The 18,703-nt window shown below is 45.0% G+C and overlaps 1 protein-coding gene across 1 annotated transcript in view; it reads right to left on the reverse strand.

The window, feature by feature from the left end:
* Positions 1-18,703, reverse strand: part of LOC129860854 (RNA binding protein fox-1 homolog 3) — a 64,230-nt gene that overhangs the window by 34,994 nt on the left and 10,533 nt on the right. Inside the window, exons 2-5 of the mRNA XM_055931706.1 lie at positions 13,398-13,451; positions 9,545-9,637; positions 7,295-7,355; positions 5,473-5,526 (exon numbers count right to left, since the gene is read on the reverse strand). Of these exons, the coding sequence (XP_055787681.1) occupies positions 5,473-5,526; positions 7,295-7,355; positions 9,545-9,637; positions 13,398-13,451 (262 nt within the window). The remainder of the gene's footprint in view (positions 1-5,472; positions 5,527-7,294; positions 7,356-9,544; positions 9,638-13,397; positions 13,452-18,703) is intronic.

The raw sequence follows: 18,703 nt of genomic DNA on the forward strand, positions 1-18,703 counted from the left end.
GAAAAAGCATGCGCGAGCAAGGAGGCCTACAAACCTGACTCAGTTACGCCAGCTCTGTGAGGAGGAATGGGCCAAAATTCACCCAACTTATTGTGGGAAGCTTGTGGAAGGCTACCCGAAATGTTTGACCCAAGTTAAAGAATTTAAAGGCAATGCTACCAAATACTAATTGAGTGTATGTAAACTTATGACCCACTGGGAATGTGATGCAAGAAATAAAAGCTGAAAAAAATCACTCTCTACTATTATTCTGACATTTCACATTCTTAAAATTAAGTGGTGATCCTAACTGACCTAAGACATGGCATTTTGTACTAGGATTAAATGTCAGGAATTGTGAAAAACTGAGTTTAAATGTATTTTGCTAAGGTGTATGTAAACTTCAACTGTTTGTGCTATAAAGTTTTTGTGTTTTTTGGGATGTCACTTCTTGCCACTGTGCATAAGTTAATGAGCCAGGTCATAGGTTAGATTATGTTGGGTTAGAGTTAGATTCAGTGAGATGACGAAGATGCACCCAGCTGTTTTGGGCCCGTAGATACCTACGTTGTAGCAGTGTGAAGTGCACCCATGCCCATGCGCAGATACTCTGTGTGGCTGTGTGAGAGCAAAATCCTGCATCATGCTCACCTCAATGCTCACCTCACCTCAATCATGCTCACCCCTCTGCTTAGACGCCTGCCAGATTCTTACAACACCTGGATCGGTATTTTACGTATCAGCTAACACATCAGGGCCGCGTTTCCCTCCTCAGACGTTGCATGCATTAACCAATGGTTGCGTGGCACGTCGTTGACTGTGCGGTCGGGCACCAGACTGCTATACCATATGATGTGATTAGCTAATACATATAACATTATCTAGATCTGGCATGTGTCAGCAACATCTGAGCAGAGGAACATGAGCGATATCTGAGGTACTGCTCATGGCAACGTCCTATCGCTGAGTCAACCTTGAAATTCACGTCAATCTCTATGTGATCCGCCAGATTGAGCTTGAAAACCCCAATTAGAAAAAAAGCCTGATTGAAAAACCCATTCAATTGTTGCCTAACATTTTGAGAAAAAAATCTAAAAACTAAAACTGAACATAATTCATGACATTTTATTTTAGTTGGTTTTGGAGTCAAAGAATAGTTTCAGTATGGTTTCAGTATGATTTCAGTATGGTTTCAGATTTTCAAACGGGTTTGTTGATTATTTTATTTACAGTTGACTAAATTGTTTATTCATGATTCGTTTTTGGTTTAGTCTTCATTAACTGTAATAACCTCGGTGTGCATATGCATTATTGATCAGCGTTAGGGCTTGTGGATGAGTGTGTGAATAATCAACATTTTGTGAGTTGTAGGTATGTGAGGTTTTCTGTGTTTCTGTGTTCATGAACATGCAACACTTTACTCTAACACAGTTTGTATTTATGTATTTATTACGGATCCCCATTAGTTCCTGCCCATGCAGCAGATACTCTTCCTGGGGTCCGGAAAAATAAGGTATACAATTTAAAAAACAAAGTTGACTAAACACACATTAACTCCAGTCTCAGTCTTCAGACTTTGGGAACATCCCAACTGGCCCCCTGTTCCCTTATGGCCCTGGTCAGGGAATTGGGTGCTTTTGGGATACAACCCTACTTTTCAACTGCGTAATCATTATCTCCAGCACCATACCAGTGTCTACATTATGTGAAAATGGCATGTTTCTATGATCTGTGGATAAAAAGAAAATAAGAAAATTCCTAAAACAAATGCTTCTCTGTGACATCACAGGGTGGGATTAAAAGTACGTTTCCAGCTGCGAATCTCATAGTGTTTGACAATCACTGTTTTTAAAACGTTTTAACTTTTGATGACGTCATCGGGTAGAACGTCTTAACTTTATATGTTCTCCTACAAAACGTAGAAAAGCACAGTTTTCACATATGTAGACTCTAGTATTATGCTGGAGATAATGCACATGAGGTTGAAAAGTGGTGGAATTTCCCTTTAATAAACATGGCCCTGGCTTTCTGCATTACACCACAATTTACCAGCAGACTGCTTCCTCATCTGTCTGAGTCGTACTGGAAGACTGCTCCTATACTCCAGTCTAGTCTGTCTACCCTATGGTCTGTGTGTGTGTGCGTGTGTGTGTGTGTGTGTGTGTGTGTGTGTGTGTGTGTGTGTGTGTGTGTGTGTGTGTGTGTGTGTGTGTGTGTGTGTGTGTGTGTGTGTGTGTGTGTGTGTGTGTGTGTGTGTGTGTGTGTGTGTGTGTGTGTGTGTGCGTGTGTGTGTGTGTAGAGCCTGTGCTTGGGGACAGTGACAGAGCGTTAGCGTCTGATTATGCTTAATTAAGCCTTAAATCTATCCTTAGACAATTAAAAGAGCCTTCTACACACATTACCACAGCAATCACACACACGCACACACAATTTGCTCACACTGACATACACATACACACTCACATAAACTCACAGCGACCTCGTCCACGTTGGACCAATCAAATCATGGCAGAGTGAGGCACTCCGAAGTCAAACTAATGTCAACCTTCCAACTTGCAAATTTTTCAGCATATGTTGAAAAGCCCCTTGTTATTTCCTTGCCTGCGCTTTGCATTTTAATCTTATTTGTTGTGTTTTGGTGAGCTCCCTGCTAAACTGTATGCATATACTCAGACTAGCAGACACAAACACACATATACACACACACATAGTGTGCAAACACACACACAGTTGCACACACACACACACACACACACACCATCTCTGCATACACTCAGCCTAGGACACAGTCAATCAATCACTATTACATTTCTCTCATTGTCCTTCATGCCCTGCAGTCTACTCCACTCAGTCACACACACACACACACACACACACACACACACACACACACACACACACACACACACACACACACACACACACACACACACACACACACACACACACACACACACACACACACACACACACACACACACACACACACACACACACACACACACACACAATGGTCCTGCACACACACATAGGGTGAAAACACACACACACACCCTCATAAACGCACAATGATTAAATAATGAAGTGCCTCCCTATTCAACCCTACTCCATAAGTTAAGAACAAAGTGACCATTCTCGCCTCATATCCATGTGTGTGAATGCATGCATCTATGCTTGTTTGTGCCTGTGTGAGTGTGTGTGCGAGTGTGTACGTGCCTGTGTGTAGTGGATTGATAGTAGATTTGAGTGGCCTGCCACTCTCTCTCTCTCTCGCTCGCTCTCTCTCGCTCTCCCTCTCCCCTCTCTCTCCTCTCTCCCCTCTCTCTCTCCCCCTCCCCCTCTCTCTCTCTCGCTCTCTCTCTCCCTCTCCTTTCTCCTCTCTCTCCCTCTCCTCTTTCCCTTCTCTCTCACCCCCCCTCTCCCCCCTCTCTCTTGCTCTACTCTCTCCTCTCTCTCCTCTCATCCGTCATTCTTTCTGAATGGGATTTGAACACAATAAACCTGTAGCCGACTGCAGGAATGGAGACGGAGTGTTCTGTCACACACACACGATTTATGGGCCCCAATTCCGCTGATCCACGCTCGGAACGCCACACTGATAAAGAGTGATTAATGGCCGTTACATCCCGCTCTATTCCCGCCTAAAGTAGATTAAATGCAGCTATAATTATTCCAGAAGAAATCCAGACCCAACACTTCCGCTACAGGATTTTTTCATTTTTCATATTTAGAGGGGAGAGGAAAGGAAAGGAGGGAGAAAGAAGACCAGTGGAGAGAAGGAGGGAAGGAGGGATGGGAGAAGTGAGGGAGGTGCTATAGGTTGTTTTGTAAGTAAAGCTGGGATATATTTTCCTGTGGTATTCTCCCTGCATCTTCAAGTAGGAATGGTGGACGCACGCACACACATAAACGCACTCCTCCACCATGGATGCCACATGGGACTTGCAGAGGCATATGGTATCGTTTAGGCTTGGCAAACTTTACTGGCATGTTTAAGATGACTCGAGACATTAACATGCTATCAATCAGACAGCCAGCCGGTAGCCCCAGCCACACACACAGAGAAGGTGGCCTACTGTGTGTGTGTGTGTGTGTGTGTGTGTGTGTGTGTGTGTGTGTGTGTGTGTGTGTGTGTGTGTGTGTGTGTGTGTGTGTGTGTGTGTGTGTGTGTGTGTGTGTGTGTGTGTGTGTGTGTGTGTGTGTGTGTGTGTGTGTGTGTGTGTGTGTGTGTGTGTGTGTGTGTGTGTGTGTGTGTGTGTGTGTGTGTGTGTGTGTGTGTGTGTGTGTGTGTGCGTACCTACGTACACACGTTCACGTGCATACATCTAGGGGTTAGGGTTGAGAATCAGTGGAGTTGGGGTTGCTCTGAGTTAAAGGGTGGGGTTTGACTGAGAGGTAGGTTAGAGGTGGGGGAGGAGAGCGGAGGAGAGGAGAGGGGATGAGAGCGGGGGACAGGAGAGGAGAGGGGATGGGGGCAGAGGACGGCAGGAAAGGAGAGGAAAGGAGAGCGGAGGGAGGGGAGGGGAGGAGAGCAGAGGACGGGAGGAGAGGGGAGGAAAGGAGAGCAGAGGGACGAGAGGGGAGGAGAAGGTAGGAGAGGGGAGGAGAGCAGAGGAGAGGAGAGGAGAAGAGAGGGGAGGAGAGCAGAGGAGAGGAGAAGAGAGGGGAGGAGAGCAGAGGATGGGAGGAGAGGGAAGGAGAGCGGAGGGAGGGGAGGAAAGGGGAGGAGAGCGGAGCAGAGGGGAGGAGAGCGGAGGAGAAAGGAGGAGAGGAAAGAGAGAAGAAATAAAAGAGATAGATGGCTTCTCTGTGTCAGGGCTGTTATTTAGAGCTTGGCAGTAAAGCTGTCTTGGAATGAACAGATTTCAGTCTAATGAGCAGAAAGGAGCGCAGTTAAAGACACCAGGCAGTCTCAGCACTTCCTCTAAATGAAAGCAGACTCTCCGACAAACACACGCACGCACGCACGCACGCGCGCACGCACGCACGCACACACACACGCACACACACACACACACACACACACAGGTTTATGCATATACTCATGAACTCATTAATGCATGAATGCACAAAACCCCACACATACCTGCATGATCACATGATCAACTCAACAGCAACAGAATGAGAGAGAAAAATAAAATGAAAGAGAAAAATAGAGACGGCGAGAAAGAGAAAGAAGAAAGAAAGAGAGAGAGAGCAAACTAGAGACAGAAAGAGAGAGGAGAGAGAGAGAGAGAGAGAGAGAGAGAGAGAGAGAGAGAGAGAGAGAGAGAGAGGAAGGAGAGCGACAGCGAGAGAGAGATCTGCAGATTTTGGGCTCTAGTTTGGAGCCTGCATAGTCTGTAGGCCTATCGTGTAGTCTTTGTGTGAGTCTGATAATGTGTATAGTCTGTTCGCCAGATAGTCTTTAGGGCCAAGTATAGTTGAACTCTGATAGTAATGTGTTGTATTGTAGTGTAGTGTAGTGTAGTGTTTGCATCAGTGGAGTTTTACCTGCATACAATTCAGGACCATAGACAGCTCCCACCATGGGGTTCAGCTTCCAGCCTATAGAAAACACACAGGGAGCGGTAGACTAACGTTAGCTTAGCATCCTATTCACTTAGACTAACAGTAGCTTAGCATCCCATTCACTTAGACTGACGTTAGCTTAGCATCCCATTCACTTAGACTGACGTTAGCTTAGCATCCCAAAACATATCTTTTTTTTATTTAGCAGACACTCTCCTTCTGTGTAGCATGGTTCTCTCCTTCTGTGTAGCATGGTGCGGTGGTGGGAGGAGTGAGGGATAATAAAAGACAAGAGGAGAGCCAGAGGAGAAGAGAAGTGTGGTGGTGTGGTCCAGTGACAGTGACGGATGGCGAGCCGTTCAGGCCTCATTCTCTCTGTCTGCACCACTCTAACCCTCCTACAATGGAGGGATGTAGGAGTGGGTGGAGGATGAGAGGAGTGCTGACATGTCTGGCTGATTCATTCCTGGCCTCGTCTCTCTCCTCCATCTCTAACTTCCCCTCTCTCTCTCTCTCTCTCTCTCTCTCTCTCTCTCTCTCTCTCTCTCTCTCTCTCTCTCTCTCTCTCTCTCTCTCTCTCTCTCTCTCTCTCTCTCTCTCTCGATTTCCCTCTCTCTCTCAGGCTGATCACAAAAATTAGACTGCTATTTCAGACGTTTGTAAAGGTCCTGAGAACGTCGACATATGCCTTCTTCGGGGCTGACAAAAAAAAATTAAAAAAAAGAAATTGCCCACCACTGCGCACGAAATCATGATGCACAAAGTCAGAATACACTGCTTAGACCACTACACCTCCACAGTTCCCAATGTACTAGCAAGTCGCAAGAATACTTAACGATATCTGATGGTAATAGTGTCTCGTTGTGTATTATTTTATTTTAAGCCGTCCCCAAACCATAACCCTAACCTTAACCACTCCAAATGAATATCTAAACTTAACCCTTTGAGTTGTGCCTATTTTAACTCTGTAACCACGCGGAATTAACCCTGTAACCATGTGGAATTAATGCGTCAAAAATACGTTCATCCATAATACGTTGAATTTCAAAGGGAAACTATGAGATCTTGTTGCTCTCTCTCCCATCAACATGAATGAGTGTCAGAGAGAGAGAGCGAGACAAACCTTAAAACCCTTTCAGAATGAGCCCTGGCTTTTTATTTGCTCCATCCACTCATCCACTCACTCCTCCTCACCAAATTCACTTTTCTCCCCCTCCCAACACTCTATCTCCTCCTTCTCTCCTTATGGTCGAACCAATTCCCCTTTCCCTCTTTGTTCTTATTATATTAGGAGATTTTAAGAGATGGTCCCTGTATCATCTCCTAGCTGAGAGGCAAGTCATGCTTAAGGCCAGATGGAATCAGCAGAGGCAAAGTTTCCAAAAACCCTCCAGAAATGATTTCAAATAAAGAACGTCTTGCGGAATTTAAATAAAAATCAAATCACCAAAACAACCAAATAGCCTTCTTTAAAAAGTATTATAATAATTAACAACCTGATTTGCTGCAGTCATGGCCCTGATCATGGTTTAGTCATCATAGAGTCTGGGTCACTGAATACGTATTACATCATCAGTTTAGTAAATATAGTAAATATAGCCTCTGATCTGTCTAATCTGTCTGTATAAAGCACCAACGTCTGTCTGTCTGTGGTATTGAGATGGAAGGAGGAAAGGACGGAGGAGGTGGAGAGAAGAAGAAGTGGGTAGGAGGAAGTAGGGAGGAGGTAAAGGAAGAGGAGTTAAGGATGAAGGGGATGTGTGAGAAGGAGAGGAAGAAAGAGGAGGATAAGGGACCAGCTTACCGTTTGTGTAAGGGTTTGACACCTTTTTGTTTGTCATTACTCTTGCTGTTGCGTTGTTGACCTGTGTTCAGCAATAGAGATTAGACAGTTAGAGAACACACACACACACACACACACACACACACAGCAAATTTGAGATCAGAATTTTAACACCCACAGTGTTAAATGTAACAGTTTCTTGGAAATTATGTGACCCACCGAAATACTGTTAACTAACAGTTTTCAAGGTGTTCACAAACTGTGTTAGTCCCTACACATGTAGTGTTAGAGTATTTTTTAGGGGAGGGTGATCTTTTAGCGTTTCAGGTTGTATAACCATATTTCCCACCATGCCTTTCAAGTGAATGTGAGCGATACCCAACCATGACTATATTTGTTAGTGATAAAGAAATGGTTGTATTCAGAAACTTCCATTTTAGAAACCTTCACCAAGTGATTGTCTAAGTGAATGTTTTTAAGCATTTTCTGACCATAAATGAGGGTTGGAATGTACTGTCTCATGGGTAACAGTAGACCTGCAAGTCACAGTTTGTTTGTGAAATGAACTTAATTGAGTAACAACAACACCAAGCAGTGTTGAATCCGCTGTGATTAAAATAACACTTAATTTATTCACCACATGTGGAGTCAATTTATATCCCACTGGTGTTAACCCCCCTAGAATCATCACTCAGATATGACACTCACACTTTTTACCTTAAAGGAAAATTCCACCCAATATCTTTTGGTATTTGTTTCATTAGTCCATTGATGACATAGCCCCAAAATGTTTTCCAAAATGAATCATATGGGGAGGATTTCTGTATTTTGAAAGTTACATATCTTGAAAACTTGATTTCTGACAAGCAAAACATTTTGGGACTATATCAACAATGGAATAATGAAACAACACACACACACACACACACACACACACACACACACACACACACACACACACACACACACACACACACACACACACACACACACACACACACACACACACACACACACACACACACACACACACACACACACACACACACACACACACACACACACACACACACACACACAACCCCCCCAACTGCACATCAGAGCATCATTCTTGCAGGCTCATAATATAGTTACAAGCCTGGTTAGCAAACCATGCAGCAAGACATGGTTAGAATAATATATCACCAGCATCATATGAACCAAAAACCTAAGTTAAAATCCTCTTAGATGTCTGAGCTTTAGTCTTCTTCTAAAGGAACCAGTATCCATTTTCTGCAAACATCTCTATCAATCACTTAGGGGCCTCTCATTCTAAACAGAAATGTTAAAGTTTGTTTTTTTCTCTCTCTCTCTGAGGTTGCTGAGGGAAAAACAGCTCACCCTCTCGCCCTGTCCCTGGCTGCATCGAGTTGAGTTTAGCATGTTTTCCTAGCTTGCCTTGTTAGCGTTTCCCTTGGCTGCTAATTAGTGCTAATGGCTTTCATTTCCAATGGGCCAGCAGAGGTCATTTACCTTGAGGCTACGCTAGGCTATGCTAACGTTACCGTAGCTCGTGTCTGATGTGATGTATGGGCCCAGGTATTGTTTATACATTACATAGATTATCTTAATGGGGGCGGAAGGACGACGGACGTGAAAAAACATGCTGAGAGAGGGGGAGAGAAAGAGAGATATATATAGAGACTAGGTAAGTAAGTGAGAGAGAGAGAGAAAGAGCGAGCGAAAGAGCGAGCGAGAGAGAAATAACGTCTATATTTTTTGCCCTGGGGTGTGTAATATAAGCGGGGGTGTTTTGGATAAACAAGTGGGATTTAAAGCAACGTTGGCAGCACTTTGATACCCAGCGATTGAGTTAATTTAAACATGAGCCGGAGATGGAGAGAGAGCATGTGTACGTGTATTGAGAACAGCAAGAGCGAGGACTTCAAACTGGCGCATACATCAACCTCAAGTTTGTGGGGATCTGAGTGTTCTGCTCTGCTCCTTCAGTATCAAACACATTCTGATCTAATACACATGCCCCTGGTAAACACACACACACACACATGCATGCAGAAGAGACATGTAAAGACGCACACACGTGCGTAGACACACGCACACTTACGGCTCAGAGTTCAGCATTCAGCATGCAGCGATCAAGGTGCAGCAGGCAGAGGGAGAGAAGGATGGTGGAGGAGGAGAGAAGAGGGGGTGGTAGGCAAGCACCGTCAGGCAGAGGGAGAAAGAGAACGGGGGAGGGAGGAAGGGGTGAGTAGAGGGAAAAGAAGGCACCTCTATTTTGCGTCCCTCTACGATTGTACCATTTAGTTTCTCCCGCGCACGGTCCGCATCTGCACTCGTTTCAAATGTTACAAACCCAAAACCCTGAGATCACCAGGAACGGAGAGAAAAAGGAGAGAGTGGGGAGATAGAGAGAGGGAAAGAGAGAACGGAAGAAGAGGGAAATAAGCAGGATGATATAAGAGAGAGAAAAGGAAGAAGAAATAACACATGGTACAAGGTAAGTATCAGGAAGAGAAAGGGAGGTATTCAGCAGAAGAGAGATATGTGAGCAGGTTAGTGAATCTTGAGAAACACACAGTCAGAGTTGTGCTGAAGAGGAGAAGCATGAAAAATAACTAACACAGCATTCAGAAACACAACCTGATACACTCCAGCTCCCAACACTCCAACTATATGTGTGTGTATGTGTGCGTACACACGTTTGTTTACCAGGTGATGCACATTCACTTATAAACAGTCTTGTGTGTGTTAGTGTGAGAGACATCTTTATTCCAGAGGTTTCTGACAGTACTTTACAACAAAACATTTTGTTAAGGATCAGTTAGTCATACTGTAATTGAATTAGTGGAGGGAGCGAAAGCCTGCTGACACACACACACACACACACACACACACACACACACACACACACACACACACACACACACACACACACACACACACACACACACACACACACACACACACACACACACACACACACACACACACAGTGTGGCGCTATGGGAGAGGGGACAGGTGCTACACACTGGGCCTCACACAGCTTGTACAGGAGGCCCAGCTCACTCAGGGAGCCTTGAGAATACTACACAGCAAATTCTCTAGTGTACATTCTCCAATGTAAAATTTTTTCAATTTTACATTGAAAGTGTTGAGTCTCTGGACCCATACAGACATTGGAACAGTGTTAAATTAACATAAGGCTTAGAGTAAAGTTGTATTCAAATATTTCCCAGAGTTCAAGTAAATTGTAGAGTTACCACCCATGACTGTATTTCTTAGCAACAGAGAGATAGCCTTCGCGGGAAGTAGGTTTTGGGTGCAGATATTTTCTTCTTTTTTTGTGGGGGCTGAAAAAGTGTTTGTCTGTGCTACTGCTGGTTATATCGGTTCCTGCTAATACAGGACTAGTAAAGGCCCAGTTCACAACTTTTGAGAGAATTAAAAAAAATATATTAATATTTGTTATTTATATGATTTTTTTCAGCAGCTATGAACAGAGACATGATTGTTGCATTCAGCTCCGAAGCAGCTGAATAGCGACTTCGAAGCAGTGTGCCGATGCTTGTATCACTTTATCAGAAGCACATGATCAATATTTTGTCAAACAACCACCTGATTGGTTTGGTATTGGTTTCGGTAACAGACAAAAAAGCTACCCTGCATAGCATGTGCGACGTCATCTATAATAATTTGGCTGTTCTAAATTATTTTGACCAGCATGTGTCACTACTGTACAACGTGTTGATCAAAGCCTCGCGTAATTAGCCTTTTTTCAACACAATTGGCTGGAAATACTCAATGCTTCAGGAAGCTTAATTTTCCCATCACTAGCAAATATGTTATCATAAAAAAACATACTTATTTGACACAATATCATACGGATTTCATGATGTCTTATTTTGAGGACCTAGTTTAACCCTAATACACGGGCCTGAAACTCATACACAAAACCACACCCAACATTATCATATTTCCCTGCATGCTCTATTACGCGTTGATTTAAAAAAAATTGTTTGTTTCGATATAAATGTTTGTGCGTGTACATTAATTGATTAACCTTATGCTGCACAAAGATAAATAACATACATTTTTCTAAACTAATCCAATCAGTTAGTTCGATTTTTTTGCACTCGTTACTGAAATGTTTGTTCCAGTGTAAATGCCTTAGCTAGTCTGCGCACAATGTTCCTAACCCTGACATTCATTCTGAATGCAGATTGTAGCCGAATACAAATTCCAACTGTTGGATAGCATAACTCTGGCTGGATTCCAATAGGAGTTACACATCACTTTTATAAACCAGCATAATGGGTTGTTCAATTCAACATTCCCAGATTTTACAGAACTCCTGGTTGGATGTTTCCTGGAAATGGAACCAGCATTTATGGAAAATCTCTCAATTTTACAACCCCCACTTGCAGGCCTGAGGTATGAACTGGGGTTCAATTAAGTACCTATTGCTATATGTACAAAGGATGACCTTACAGGGTACCACTACAGCGCCAAGTGTTTGTTCCCCTTTAGGAACAAATCTAAACCCATGTTTATTTGAGCGTAATACAATTGCTTGAAAGTCATGGTTTACAGGCCACATCAGGTCTGCAAGTCAAATTATGGTGGCTTTTTTTTTTATTATATATTTTTTTACAATTTACTCGAAAGGCAAGGCACTCTGGGAAATATTTCGATAAGGCTTTACACTAAGCAGTAAGTTGATTTAACACTGTGTTGATTTAACACTCTCAGTGTAATTTTGTAAAAAAAAAAAATACACTGGAGAATTTGCTGTGTAGGCCTGATCCTGAAGCTCACTCAGGAGGCCAAGCTCAGTAAGGGGGCCATGAGAGCCCTAGGCCTGACGGTGCAGCCCATGTGCAGCACACACACATTGCAGCGGGGAGTTATGGTGGGAGCTAGGAGAGTTAACTGGGTCTGGGTATGAGAGCCATTAGATATGGCTGGTGAACAGCATGTTGGACAAGACAAGCCCCCAGCCCTCCAAGTCCTTTTAGCCTATGTCTATATCCCAAATAGCACCTTAATACCTATTTAGTGCACTACTTTTGACCAATACCCATAGCACTAGAGAAATGGGGTGTCATTTGGGACATAGCCTATACACCCTGTACATCCTGTGCTGGTAGGGCCCTGTAATTAATTGCCTTGGTAGATAATGTGTGTGAACCGGGCACTTCCCACTGCGGCGTGATCCTGTATAGGGGATCCCAGCCTATACTGCCTGATGCAAATAACACACAACTAATACATTGAAAGTGGTATTTGATGGCAAAATTAATCATTTTCACATTTTGTGCATGCTGCAAGTTCGCCCTCTCTCTGAGTCTACTGTTTGTTTTTATTTTTATAATGCACAAGTAATTAGCTTACACGAAGAGAGAGAGAGGAGTGGGCATTCTTCAAAGAGTGAAAACGTATTGAATGCAAATTGAGAGAGCTTCTTATGGAAATAGAATGTTTATTCATGCTAAGCTGTGTTAATTTCATGGTGAGCAGAAGGAAAGGATTGTGGGTAGTGGAATAACACAACCTGTGTTTGCCATGGATATCTTAGATTCTTCTTCTAGAATTAGATAAATAATCAGGAATTGTTTTCCGGTTCCTTTGGGGAAAAGGGTGTTTCGTAATTATCCTTCTACATAGATGGTGCAGAAAATACAGACACACATTTTTTTTTAGGTTTGCAAATGTGTAAAAAAGAAAGAAAAAAAAAGACCTGTCTAAATGTACTTTCTGACAAATCTTGTTTGAGAAGTGAGTATTACTGTACCATGGAGTGGTAAGAAGGGGAGTTGGGAGATTCATACTGCTCAGTAAGTCAGGATTAACACTGTCAGCATGAAGCTTACTGGACAAGCTGTATGTATGGAAACGAGGCAAGTGTCAGTACTGAGCTAAATGGCAGCGTGGTACTGTATGTCACAATGTATGGCAGGAGAGTACAATAGGGAACGTTGCCTGAAGGCAGAGGAGCCAAAGAAAAGCCAAGTAATTATTACACTGAGGAGGTAGGGACCTGGGGAGAGAGGGATGAAGAGAAGGAGAGAGAGCGAGAGAGGGAGAGAGAGAAATTAAGTGACACTAGTTATGGCACACTTACCTTGGAACCTCGCTCGTTAAAAATTATTTCCACGTCTAAAATCTTCCCAAATTGCTGCAGAGAGAGAGAGGGGGGGGGAGGAAGAGTATGAGAAAAGAGTAGAGGGGAGAAAGAGACAGGAGAGTGAAAGAGAGAGAGAGAGCGAGAGAGAGAGAGAGAGAGAGGGGGGGGGAGTAAGGGCATTAAAAAGGGGAGAGGGGAGAAAGAGACATGAGAGAGAGAGAGCGAGAGAGGGGAGGAAGAGACAGGAGAGAGAGAGAGAGAGAGGGAGGGGAAGAGTATGAGAAAAGGGTAGAGGGGAGAAAGAGACAGGAGAGAGAAAGAGAGAGAGAGAGAGAGAGAGAGAGAGAGAGAGAGAGAGAGAGAGAGAGAGAGAGAGAGAGAGAGAGAGAGAGAGAGAGAGAGAGGGGGGAGTAAGGGCATTAAAAAGGGTAGAGGGGAGAAAGAGACATGAGAGAGAGAGAGAGAGAGAGAGAGAGAGAGAGAGAGAGGGGGGAGGAAGAGACAGCAGAGAGAGAGAGAGAGAGAGAGAGAGAGAGAGAGGAGAGAGAGAGAGAGAGAGAGAGAGAGAGAGAGAGAGAGAGAGAGGGGAGAGAGAGAGAGAGAGAGAGAGAGAGAGAGAGAGAGAGAGAGAGGGGGGGAGGAAGAGACAGCAGAGAGAGAGAGAGAGAGAGAGAGAGAGAGAGAGAGAGAGAGAGAGAGAGAGAGAGAGAGAGAGAGAGAGAGAGAGAGAGAGAGAGAGAGAGAGAGAGAGAGAGAGAGAGAGAGAGAGAGAGAGAGGAAGAGTATGAGAAAAGGGTAGAGGGGAGAAAGAGAGAGAAGAGAAAATCATTAGAACATGTCACATTTGGCAGGAGTTTCGACCGGTTGGTTGCAGCATTGACACGCTCCGTTACACAGTGAACCCAAACCTAATAAAAAGCACACAGCACCATACACCTCGAACACTGCTAAAACTAGACTGCAAAGGTCAAACACTCATCCCCCTGAATTAACAAACTCCTTTCATCTACTAACAATGAGATTAATAAAAAAGCCATTCACTTTTAAATGTTATGTTTCCTTCCCTCTCTCTCTTAATAAAAAGTACACTTATTGTTTTGCGTCACGGCTATGGCTAGAAAGGCAATGTAATGTGAGCTGTAGCGTTAATGAGCATTGGTGTGTAAATCTGCATACTATAGCAAAGCTCTCAGCACGCACCAGTGGTCTTAATGACAGTCATCATCTTGTTTTCTTTCTACTGCCTCTCTCTGTGTTCCCTCCTGATAAAAAGCTATATGAACCTATTTTTAGAGGCCACAAGAACCCTTTCCCAATTAAAAAAAGAGAGAGATGGAATGGGAAATGAGGAGTGGAGGAGTGGAGGAATGGAGAGAATAGCCCATCAAGGCTAATGATAAACCATACATTTGTTTATTATCTGGGGTGATGAATACGATGGTCGTAATTAGCTGTCATACTGGTCATCATCTCGCCTGGTCACCGGGCGGTTGCCTGCTGGATCCTCGAGGCCGTTATCTGATCCCAATTCTAATGGCAGCAGGAGCAGTCTCCAACTCCCCTCCCCTCTTCTCTCCAACCTCTTCTCCCCAGTCTCTACCTCCCCTCTCCCTTCTCCCCACCATTTTCTCCCCAGTCTTATGGAAATACAGCCACAGCCTTGGTCTCCTCGTAACAAGACCTTGAATCAAGTAGTTGATTTCAATAAATAAATAAACATGGCATCTAATCTGAGGTAGTGCCAGCAGAGCACTGGCAAGGTCACCATCTCACCGTGCTCCACCACACCTCACACCGTATTATCTCCACCCCCTGTAAACGTCCATTGCCTGATGACGCGTGAGTGGAGAAGGAGAGTCTCATTTCATACAAGCACATTTTCATCCACGTTCCCTCTCAGTGCTACTTCTCCTCGACTGCCTTCAGACCTTTTAGAGAGAGGACATGAGAGAGGACATGAGAGAGGACATGAGAGTGGACATGAGAGAGGACATGAGAGAGGACATGAGAGAGGACATGAGAGTGGACATGAGAGAGGACATGAGAGTAGACATGAGAGAGGACATGAGAGTGGACATGAGAGAGGACATGAGAGAGGACATGAGAGTGGACATGAGAGAGGACATGAGAGAGGACATGAGAGAGGACATGAGGGTGGACATGAGAGAGGACATGAGAGTGGACATGAGAGTGGACATGAGAGAGGACATGAGAGAGGACACGAGAGAGGACACGAGAGAGGACATGAGAGTGGACATGAGAGAGGACATGAGAGTGGACATGAGAGTGGAAATGAGAGAGGACATGAGAGAGGACACGAGAGAGGACATGAGAGAGGACATGAGAGTGGACATGAGAGAGGACATGAGAGTGGACATGAGAGAGGACATGAGAGAGGACATGAGAGAGGACATGAGAGTGAACGTGAGAGTGAACATGAGAGAGGACATGAGAGAGGACATGAGAGAGGACATGAGAGTGAACATGAGAGAGGACATGAGAGTGAACATGAGAGAGGACATGAGAGTGGACATGAGAGTGGACATGAGAGAGGACATGAGAGTGGACATGAGAGAGGATATGAGAGAGGACATGAGAGTGGACATGAGAGAGGATATGAGAGAGGACATGAGCGTGGACATGAGAGAGGACATGAGAGTGGACATGAGAGAGGACATGAGAGTGGACATGAGAGAGGACATGAGAGAGGATATGAGAGAGGACATGAGAGTGGACATGAGAGAGGATATGAGAGAGGACATGAGTGTGGACATGAGAGAGGACATGAGACAGGAGTTGATAAGAATCTATTGAGAAAAGCCTATACACACACGCTACCTCTGTCCACTATCCCAAACATACTAAACCCAACAACCATCAACCCAAACATACTAAACCCAACAACCATCAGCCCAAACATACTAAACCCAACAACCATCAGCCCAAACATACTAAACCCAACAACCATCAGCCCAAACATACTAAACCCAACAACCATCAGCCCAAACATACGTTCATTTGGATTCTAAGAGGTAAGTAGAGGGTGAAAGGAGAGGTCAGTGTATGTGAGTACAGTACATGGTGGTACATACGCAGCGATGTGCACAGATAGGAGGCAACCTGTGCCCACCACATGCCCCTTTTCCCTCCCACTCACCAAGTGCCCTTTTGGGTAGTGATATACTATATATATATATATATATATATATACATATACATATTATTTTGTTTTATTACGTTTTTGACTTTGTTGTTCTGAACCCATTGCCTGCAAGTGGAAGTGACGTGGTAGAGTTCGCCACCCTGTCCATTGTTTGCATCTGTTGGTCTGTGCTGTATGGAGCGTGCCTGACTGTTTCCCAGCCTTGCCTATACTGACATTACGCACACCCAGTATCCAAACATGATGCGCTTACCGGTCGAGTATGTGTAGCTAGCTACCTAGTTAAAACATCAACAGTGCTGCCACAGCTGCATAACATTTGATTAACACTTGATTTACGTCACCAGCAATATTAGTTCTGATTGGCTGATACGTGCAGCCGAGAGAGGAAGAAAGACATAGAGAGAAGCGGCTGCATCAACAACCCTTCAACCAACTCCATCCACTGGCATAACACACCTGCTGCTGCCGCAAGGCAGGGGGCCCACGAGGTCTGTGCGATGCCCTGTGCATACGGACAACAGAGAGGTCTGTGCGATGCCCTGTACATACAGACAACAGAGAGGTCTGTGCGATGCCCTGTGCATACAGACAACAGAGAGGTCTGTGCGATGCCCTGTGCATACAGACAACAGAGAGGTCTGTGCGATGCCCTGTACATACGGACAACAGAGAGGTCTGTGCGATGCCCTGTACATACGGACAACAGAGAGGTCTGTGCGATGCCCTGTACATACGGACAACAGAGAGGTCTGTGCGATGCCCTGTACATACGGACAACAGAAAGGTCTGTGCGATGCCCTGTACATACGGACAACAGAGAGGTCTGTGCGATGCCCTGTGCATACAGACAACAGAGAGGTCTGTGCGATGCCCTGTACACACGGACAACAGAGAGGTCTGTGCGATGCCCTGTACATACGGACAACAGAGAGGTCTGTGCGATGCCCTGTACATACGGACAACAGAGAGGTCTGTGCGATGCCCTGTACATACGGACAACAGAGAGGTCTGTGCGATGCCCTGTGCATACGGACAACAGAGAGGTCTGTGCGATGCCCTGTACATACGGACAACAGAGAGGTCTGTGCGATGCCCTGTACATACGGACAACAGAGAGGTCTGTGCGATGCCCTGTACATACGGACAACAGAGAGGTCTGTGCGATGCCCTGTACATACGGACAACAGAGAGGTCTGTGCGATGCCCTGTACATACGGACAACAGAGAGGTCTGTGCGATGCCCTGTGCATACGGACAACAGAGAGGTCTGTGCGATGCCCTGTACATACGGACAACAGAGAGGTCTGTGCGATGCCCTGTACATACGGACAACAGAGAGGTCTGTGCGATGCCCTGTACATACGGACAACAGAGAGGTCTGTGCGATGCCCTGTGCATACGGACAACAGAGAGGTCTGTGCGATGCCCTGTACACACGGACAACAGAGAGGTCTGTGCGATGCCCTGTACATACGGACAACAGAGAGGTCTGTGCGATGCCCTGTACATACGGACAACAGAGAAGTCTGTGCGATGCCCTGTACATACGGACAACAGAGAGGTCTGTGCGATGCCCTGTACATACGGACAACAGAGAGGGGAGTAGTGCTGCAGCAGCGATTTGCAGGAGGAGAGAAGAAAAGTGCCCCTGTTTGTGGCCTGCCAGCCATCTAACTGCAGATAATCGAAATAAGAAAAACCACACGGACCTCCCGAGTGGCTCATCACGCTCTAGTGACTCCTTGTGGTGGGCTGGGCACCTGCAGCACATTGATGCAGCTGGCTTCCGGGTTAAGCGGGCGGATGATAAGAGGCGCGGTTTGGCGGGTCATGTTTCGGATGACACATGACTCTATTTTCGCCTCTCCCGAGTCCGTTGGGGAGTTGCAACGATGAGACAAGATCTTAATTGGATATCATGAAAAAAGGGGTAACATTTTTTTATATATTTTTTTAAACACGTCCCAGTTAACAACGGATTTGTATGTCTCCCTCACTCTCTTTTCCACTTCCATGTCCCTCTCCGCCCCTCTCCTTTCTTCTTCCTCAAAAGGACAAAAACACATAATTGGTGGTCGGCTTTGTGTGTGTGTGTGTGTGCGAGAGGCGTTTTAACTGGGCTTAAGGCGGGCGAGTG

The sequence above is a fragment of the Salvelinus fontinalis genome, chromosome 1 (genome assembly GCF_029448725.1).
Source record: "Salvelinus fontinalis isolate EN_2023a chromosome 1, ASM2944872v1, whole genome shotgun sequence".
Taxonomy (NCBI): domain Eukaryota; kingdom Metazoa; phylum Chordata; class Actinopteri; order Salmoniformes; family Salmonidae; genus Salvelinus; species Salvelinus fontinalis.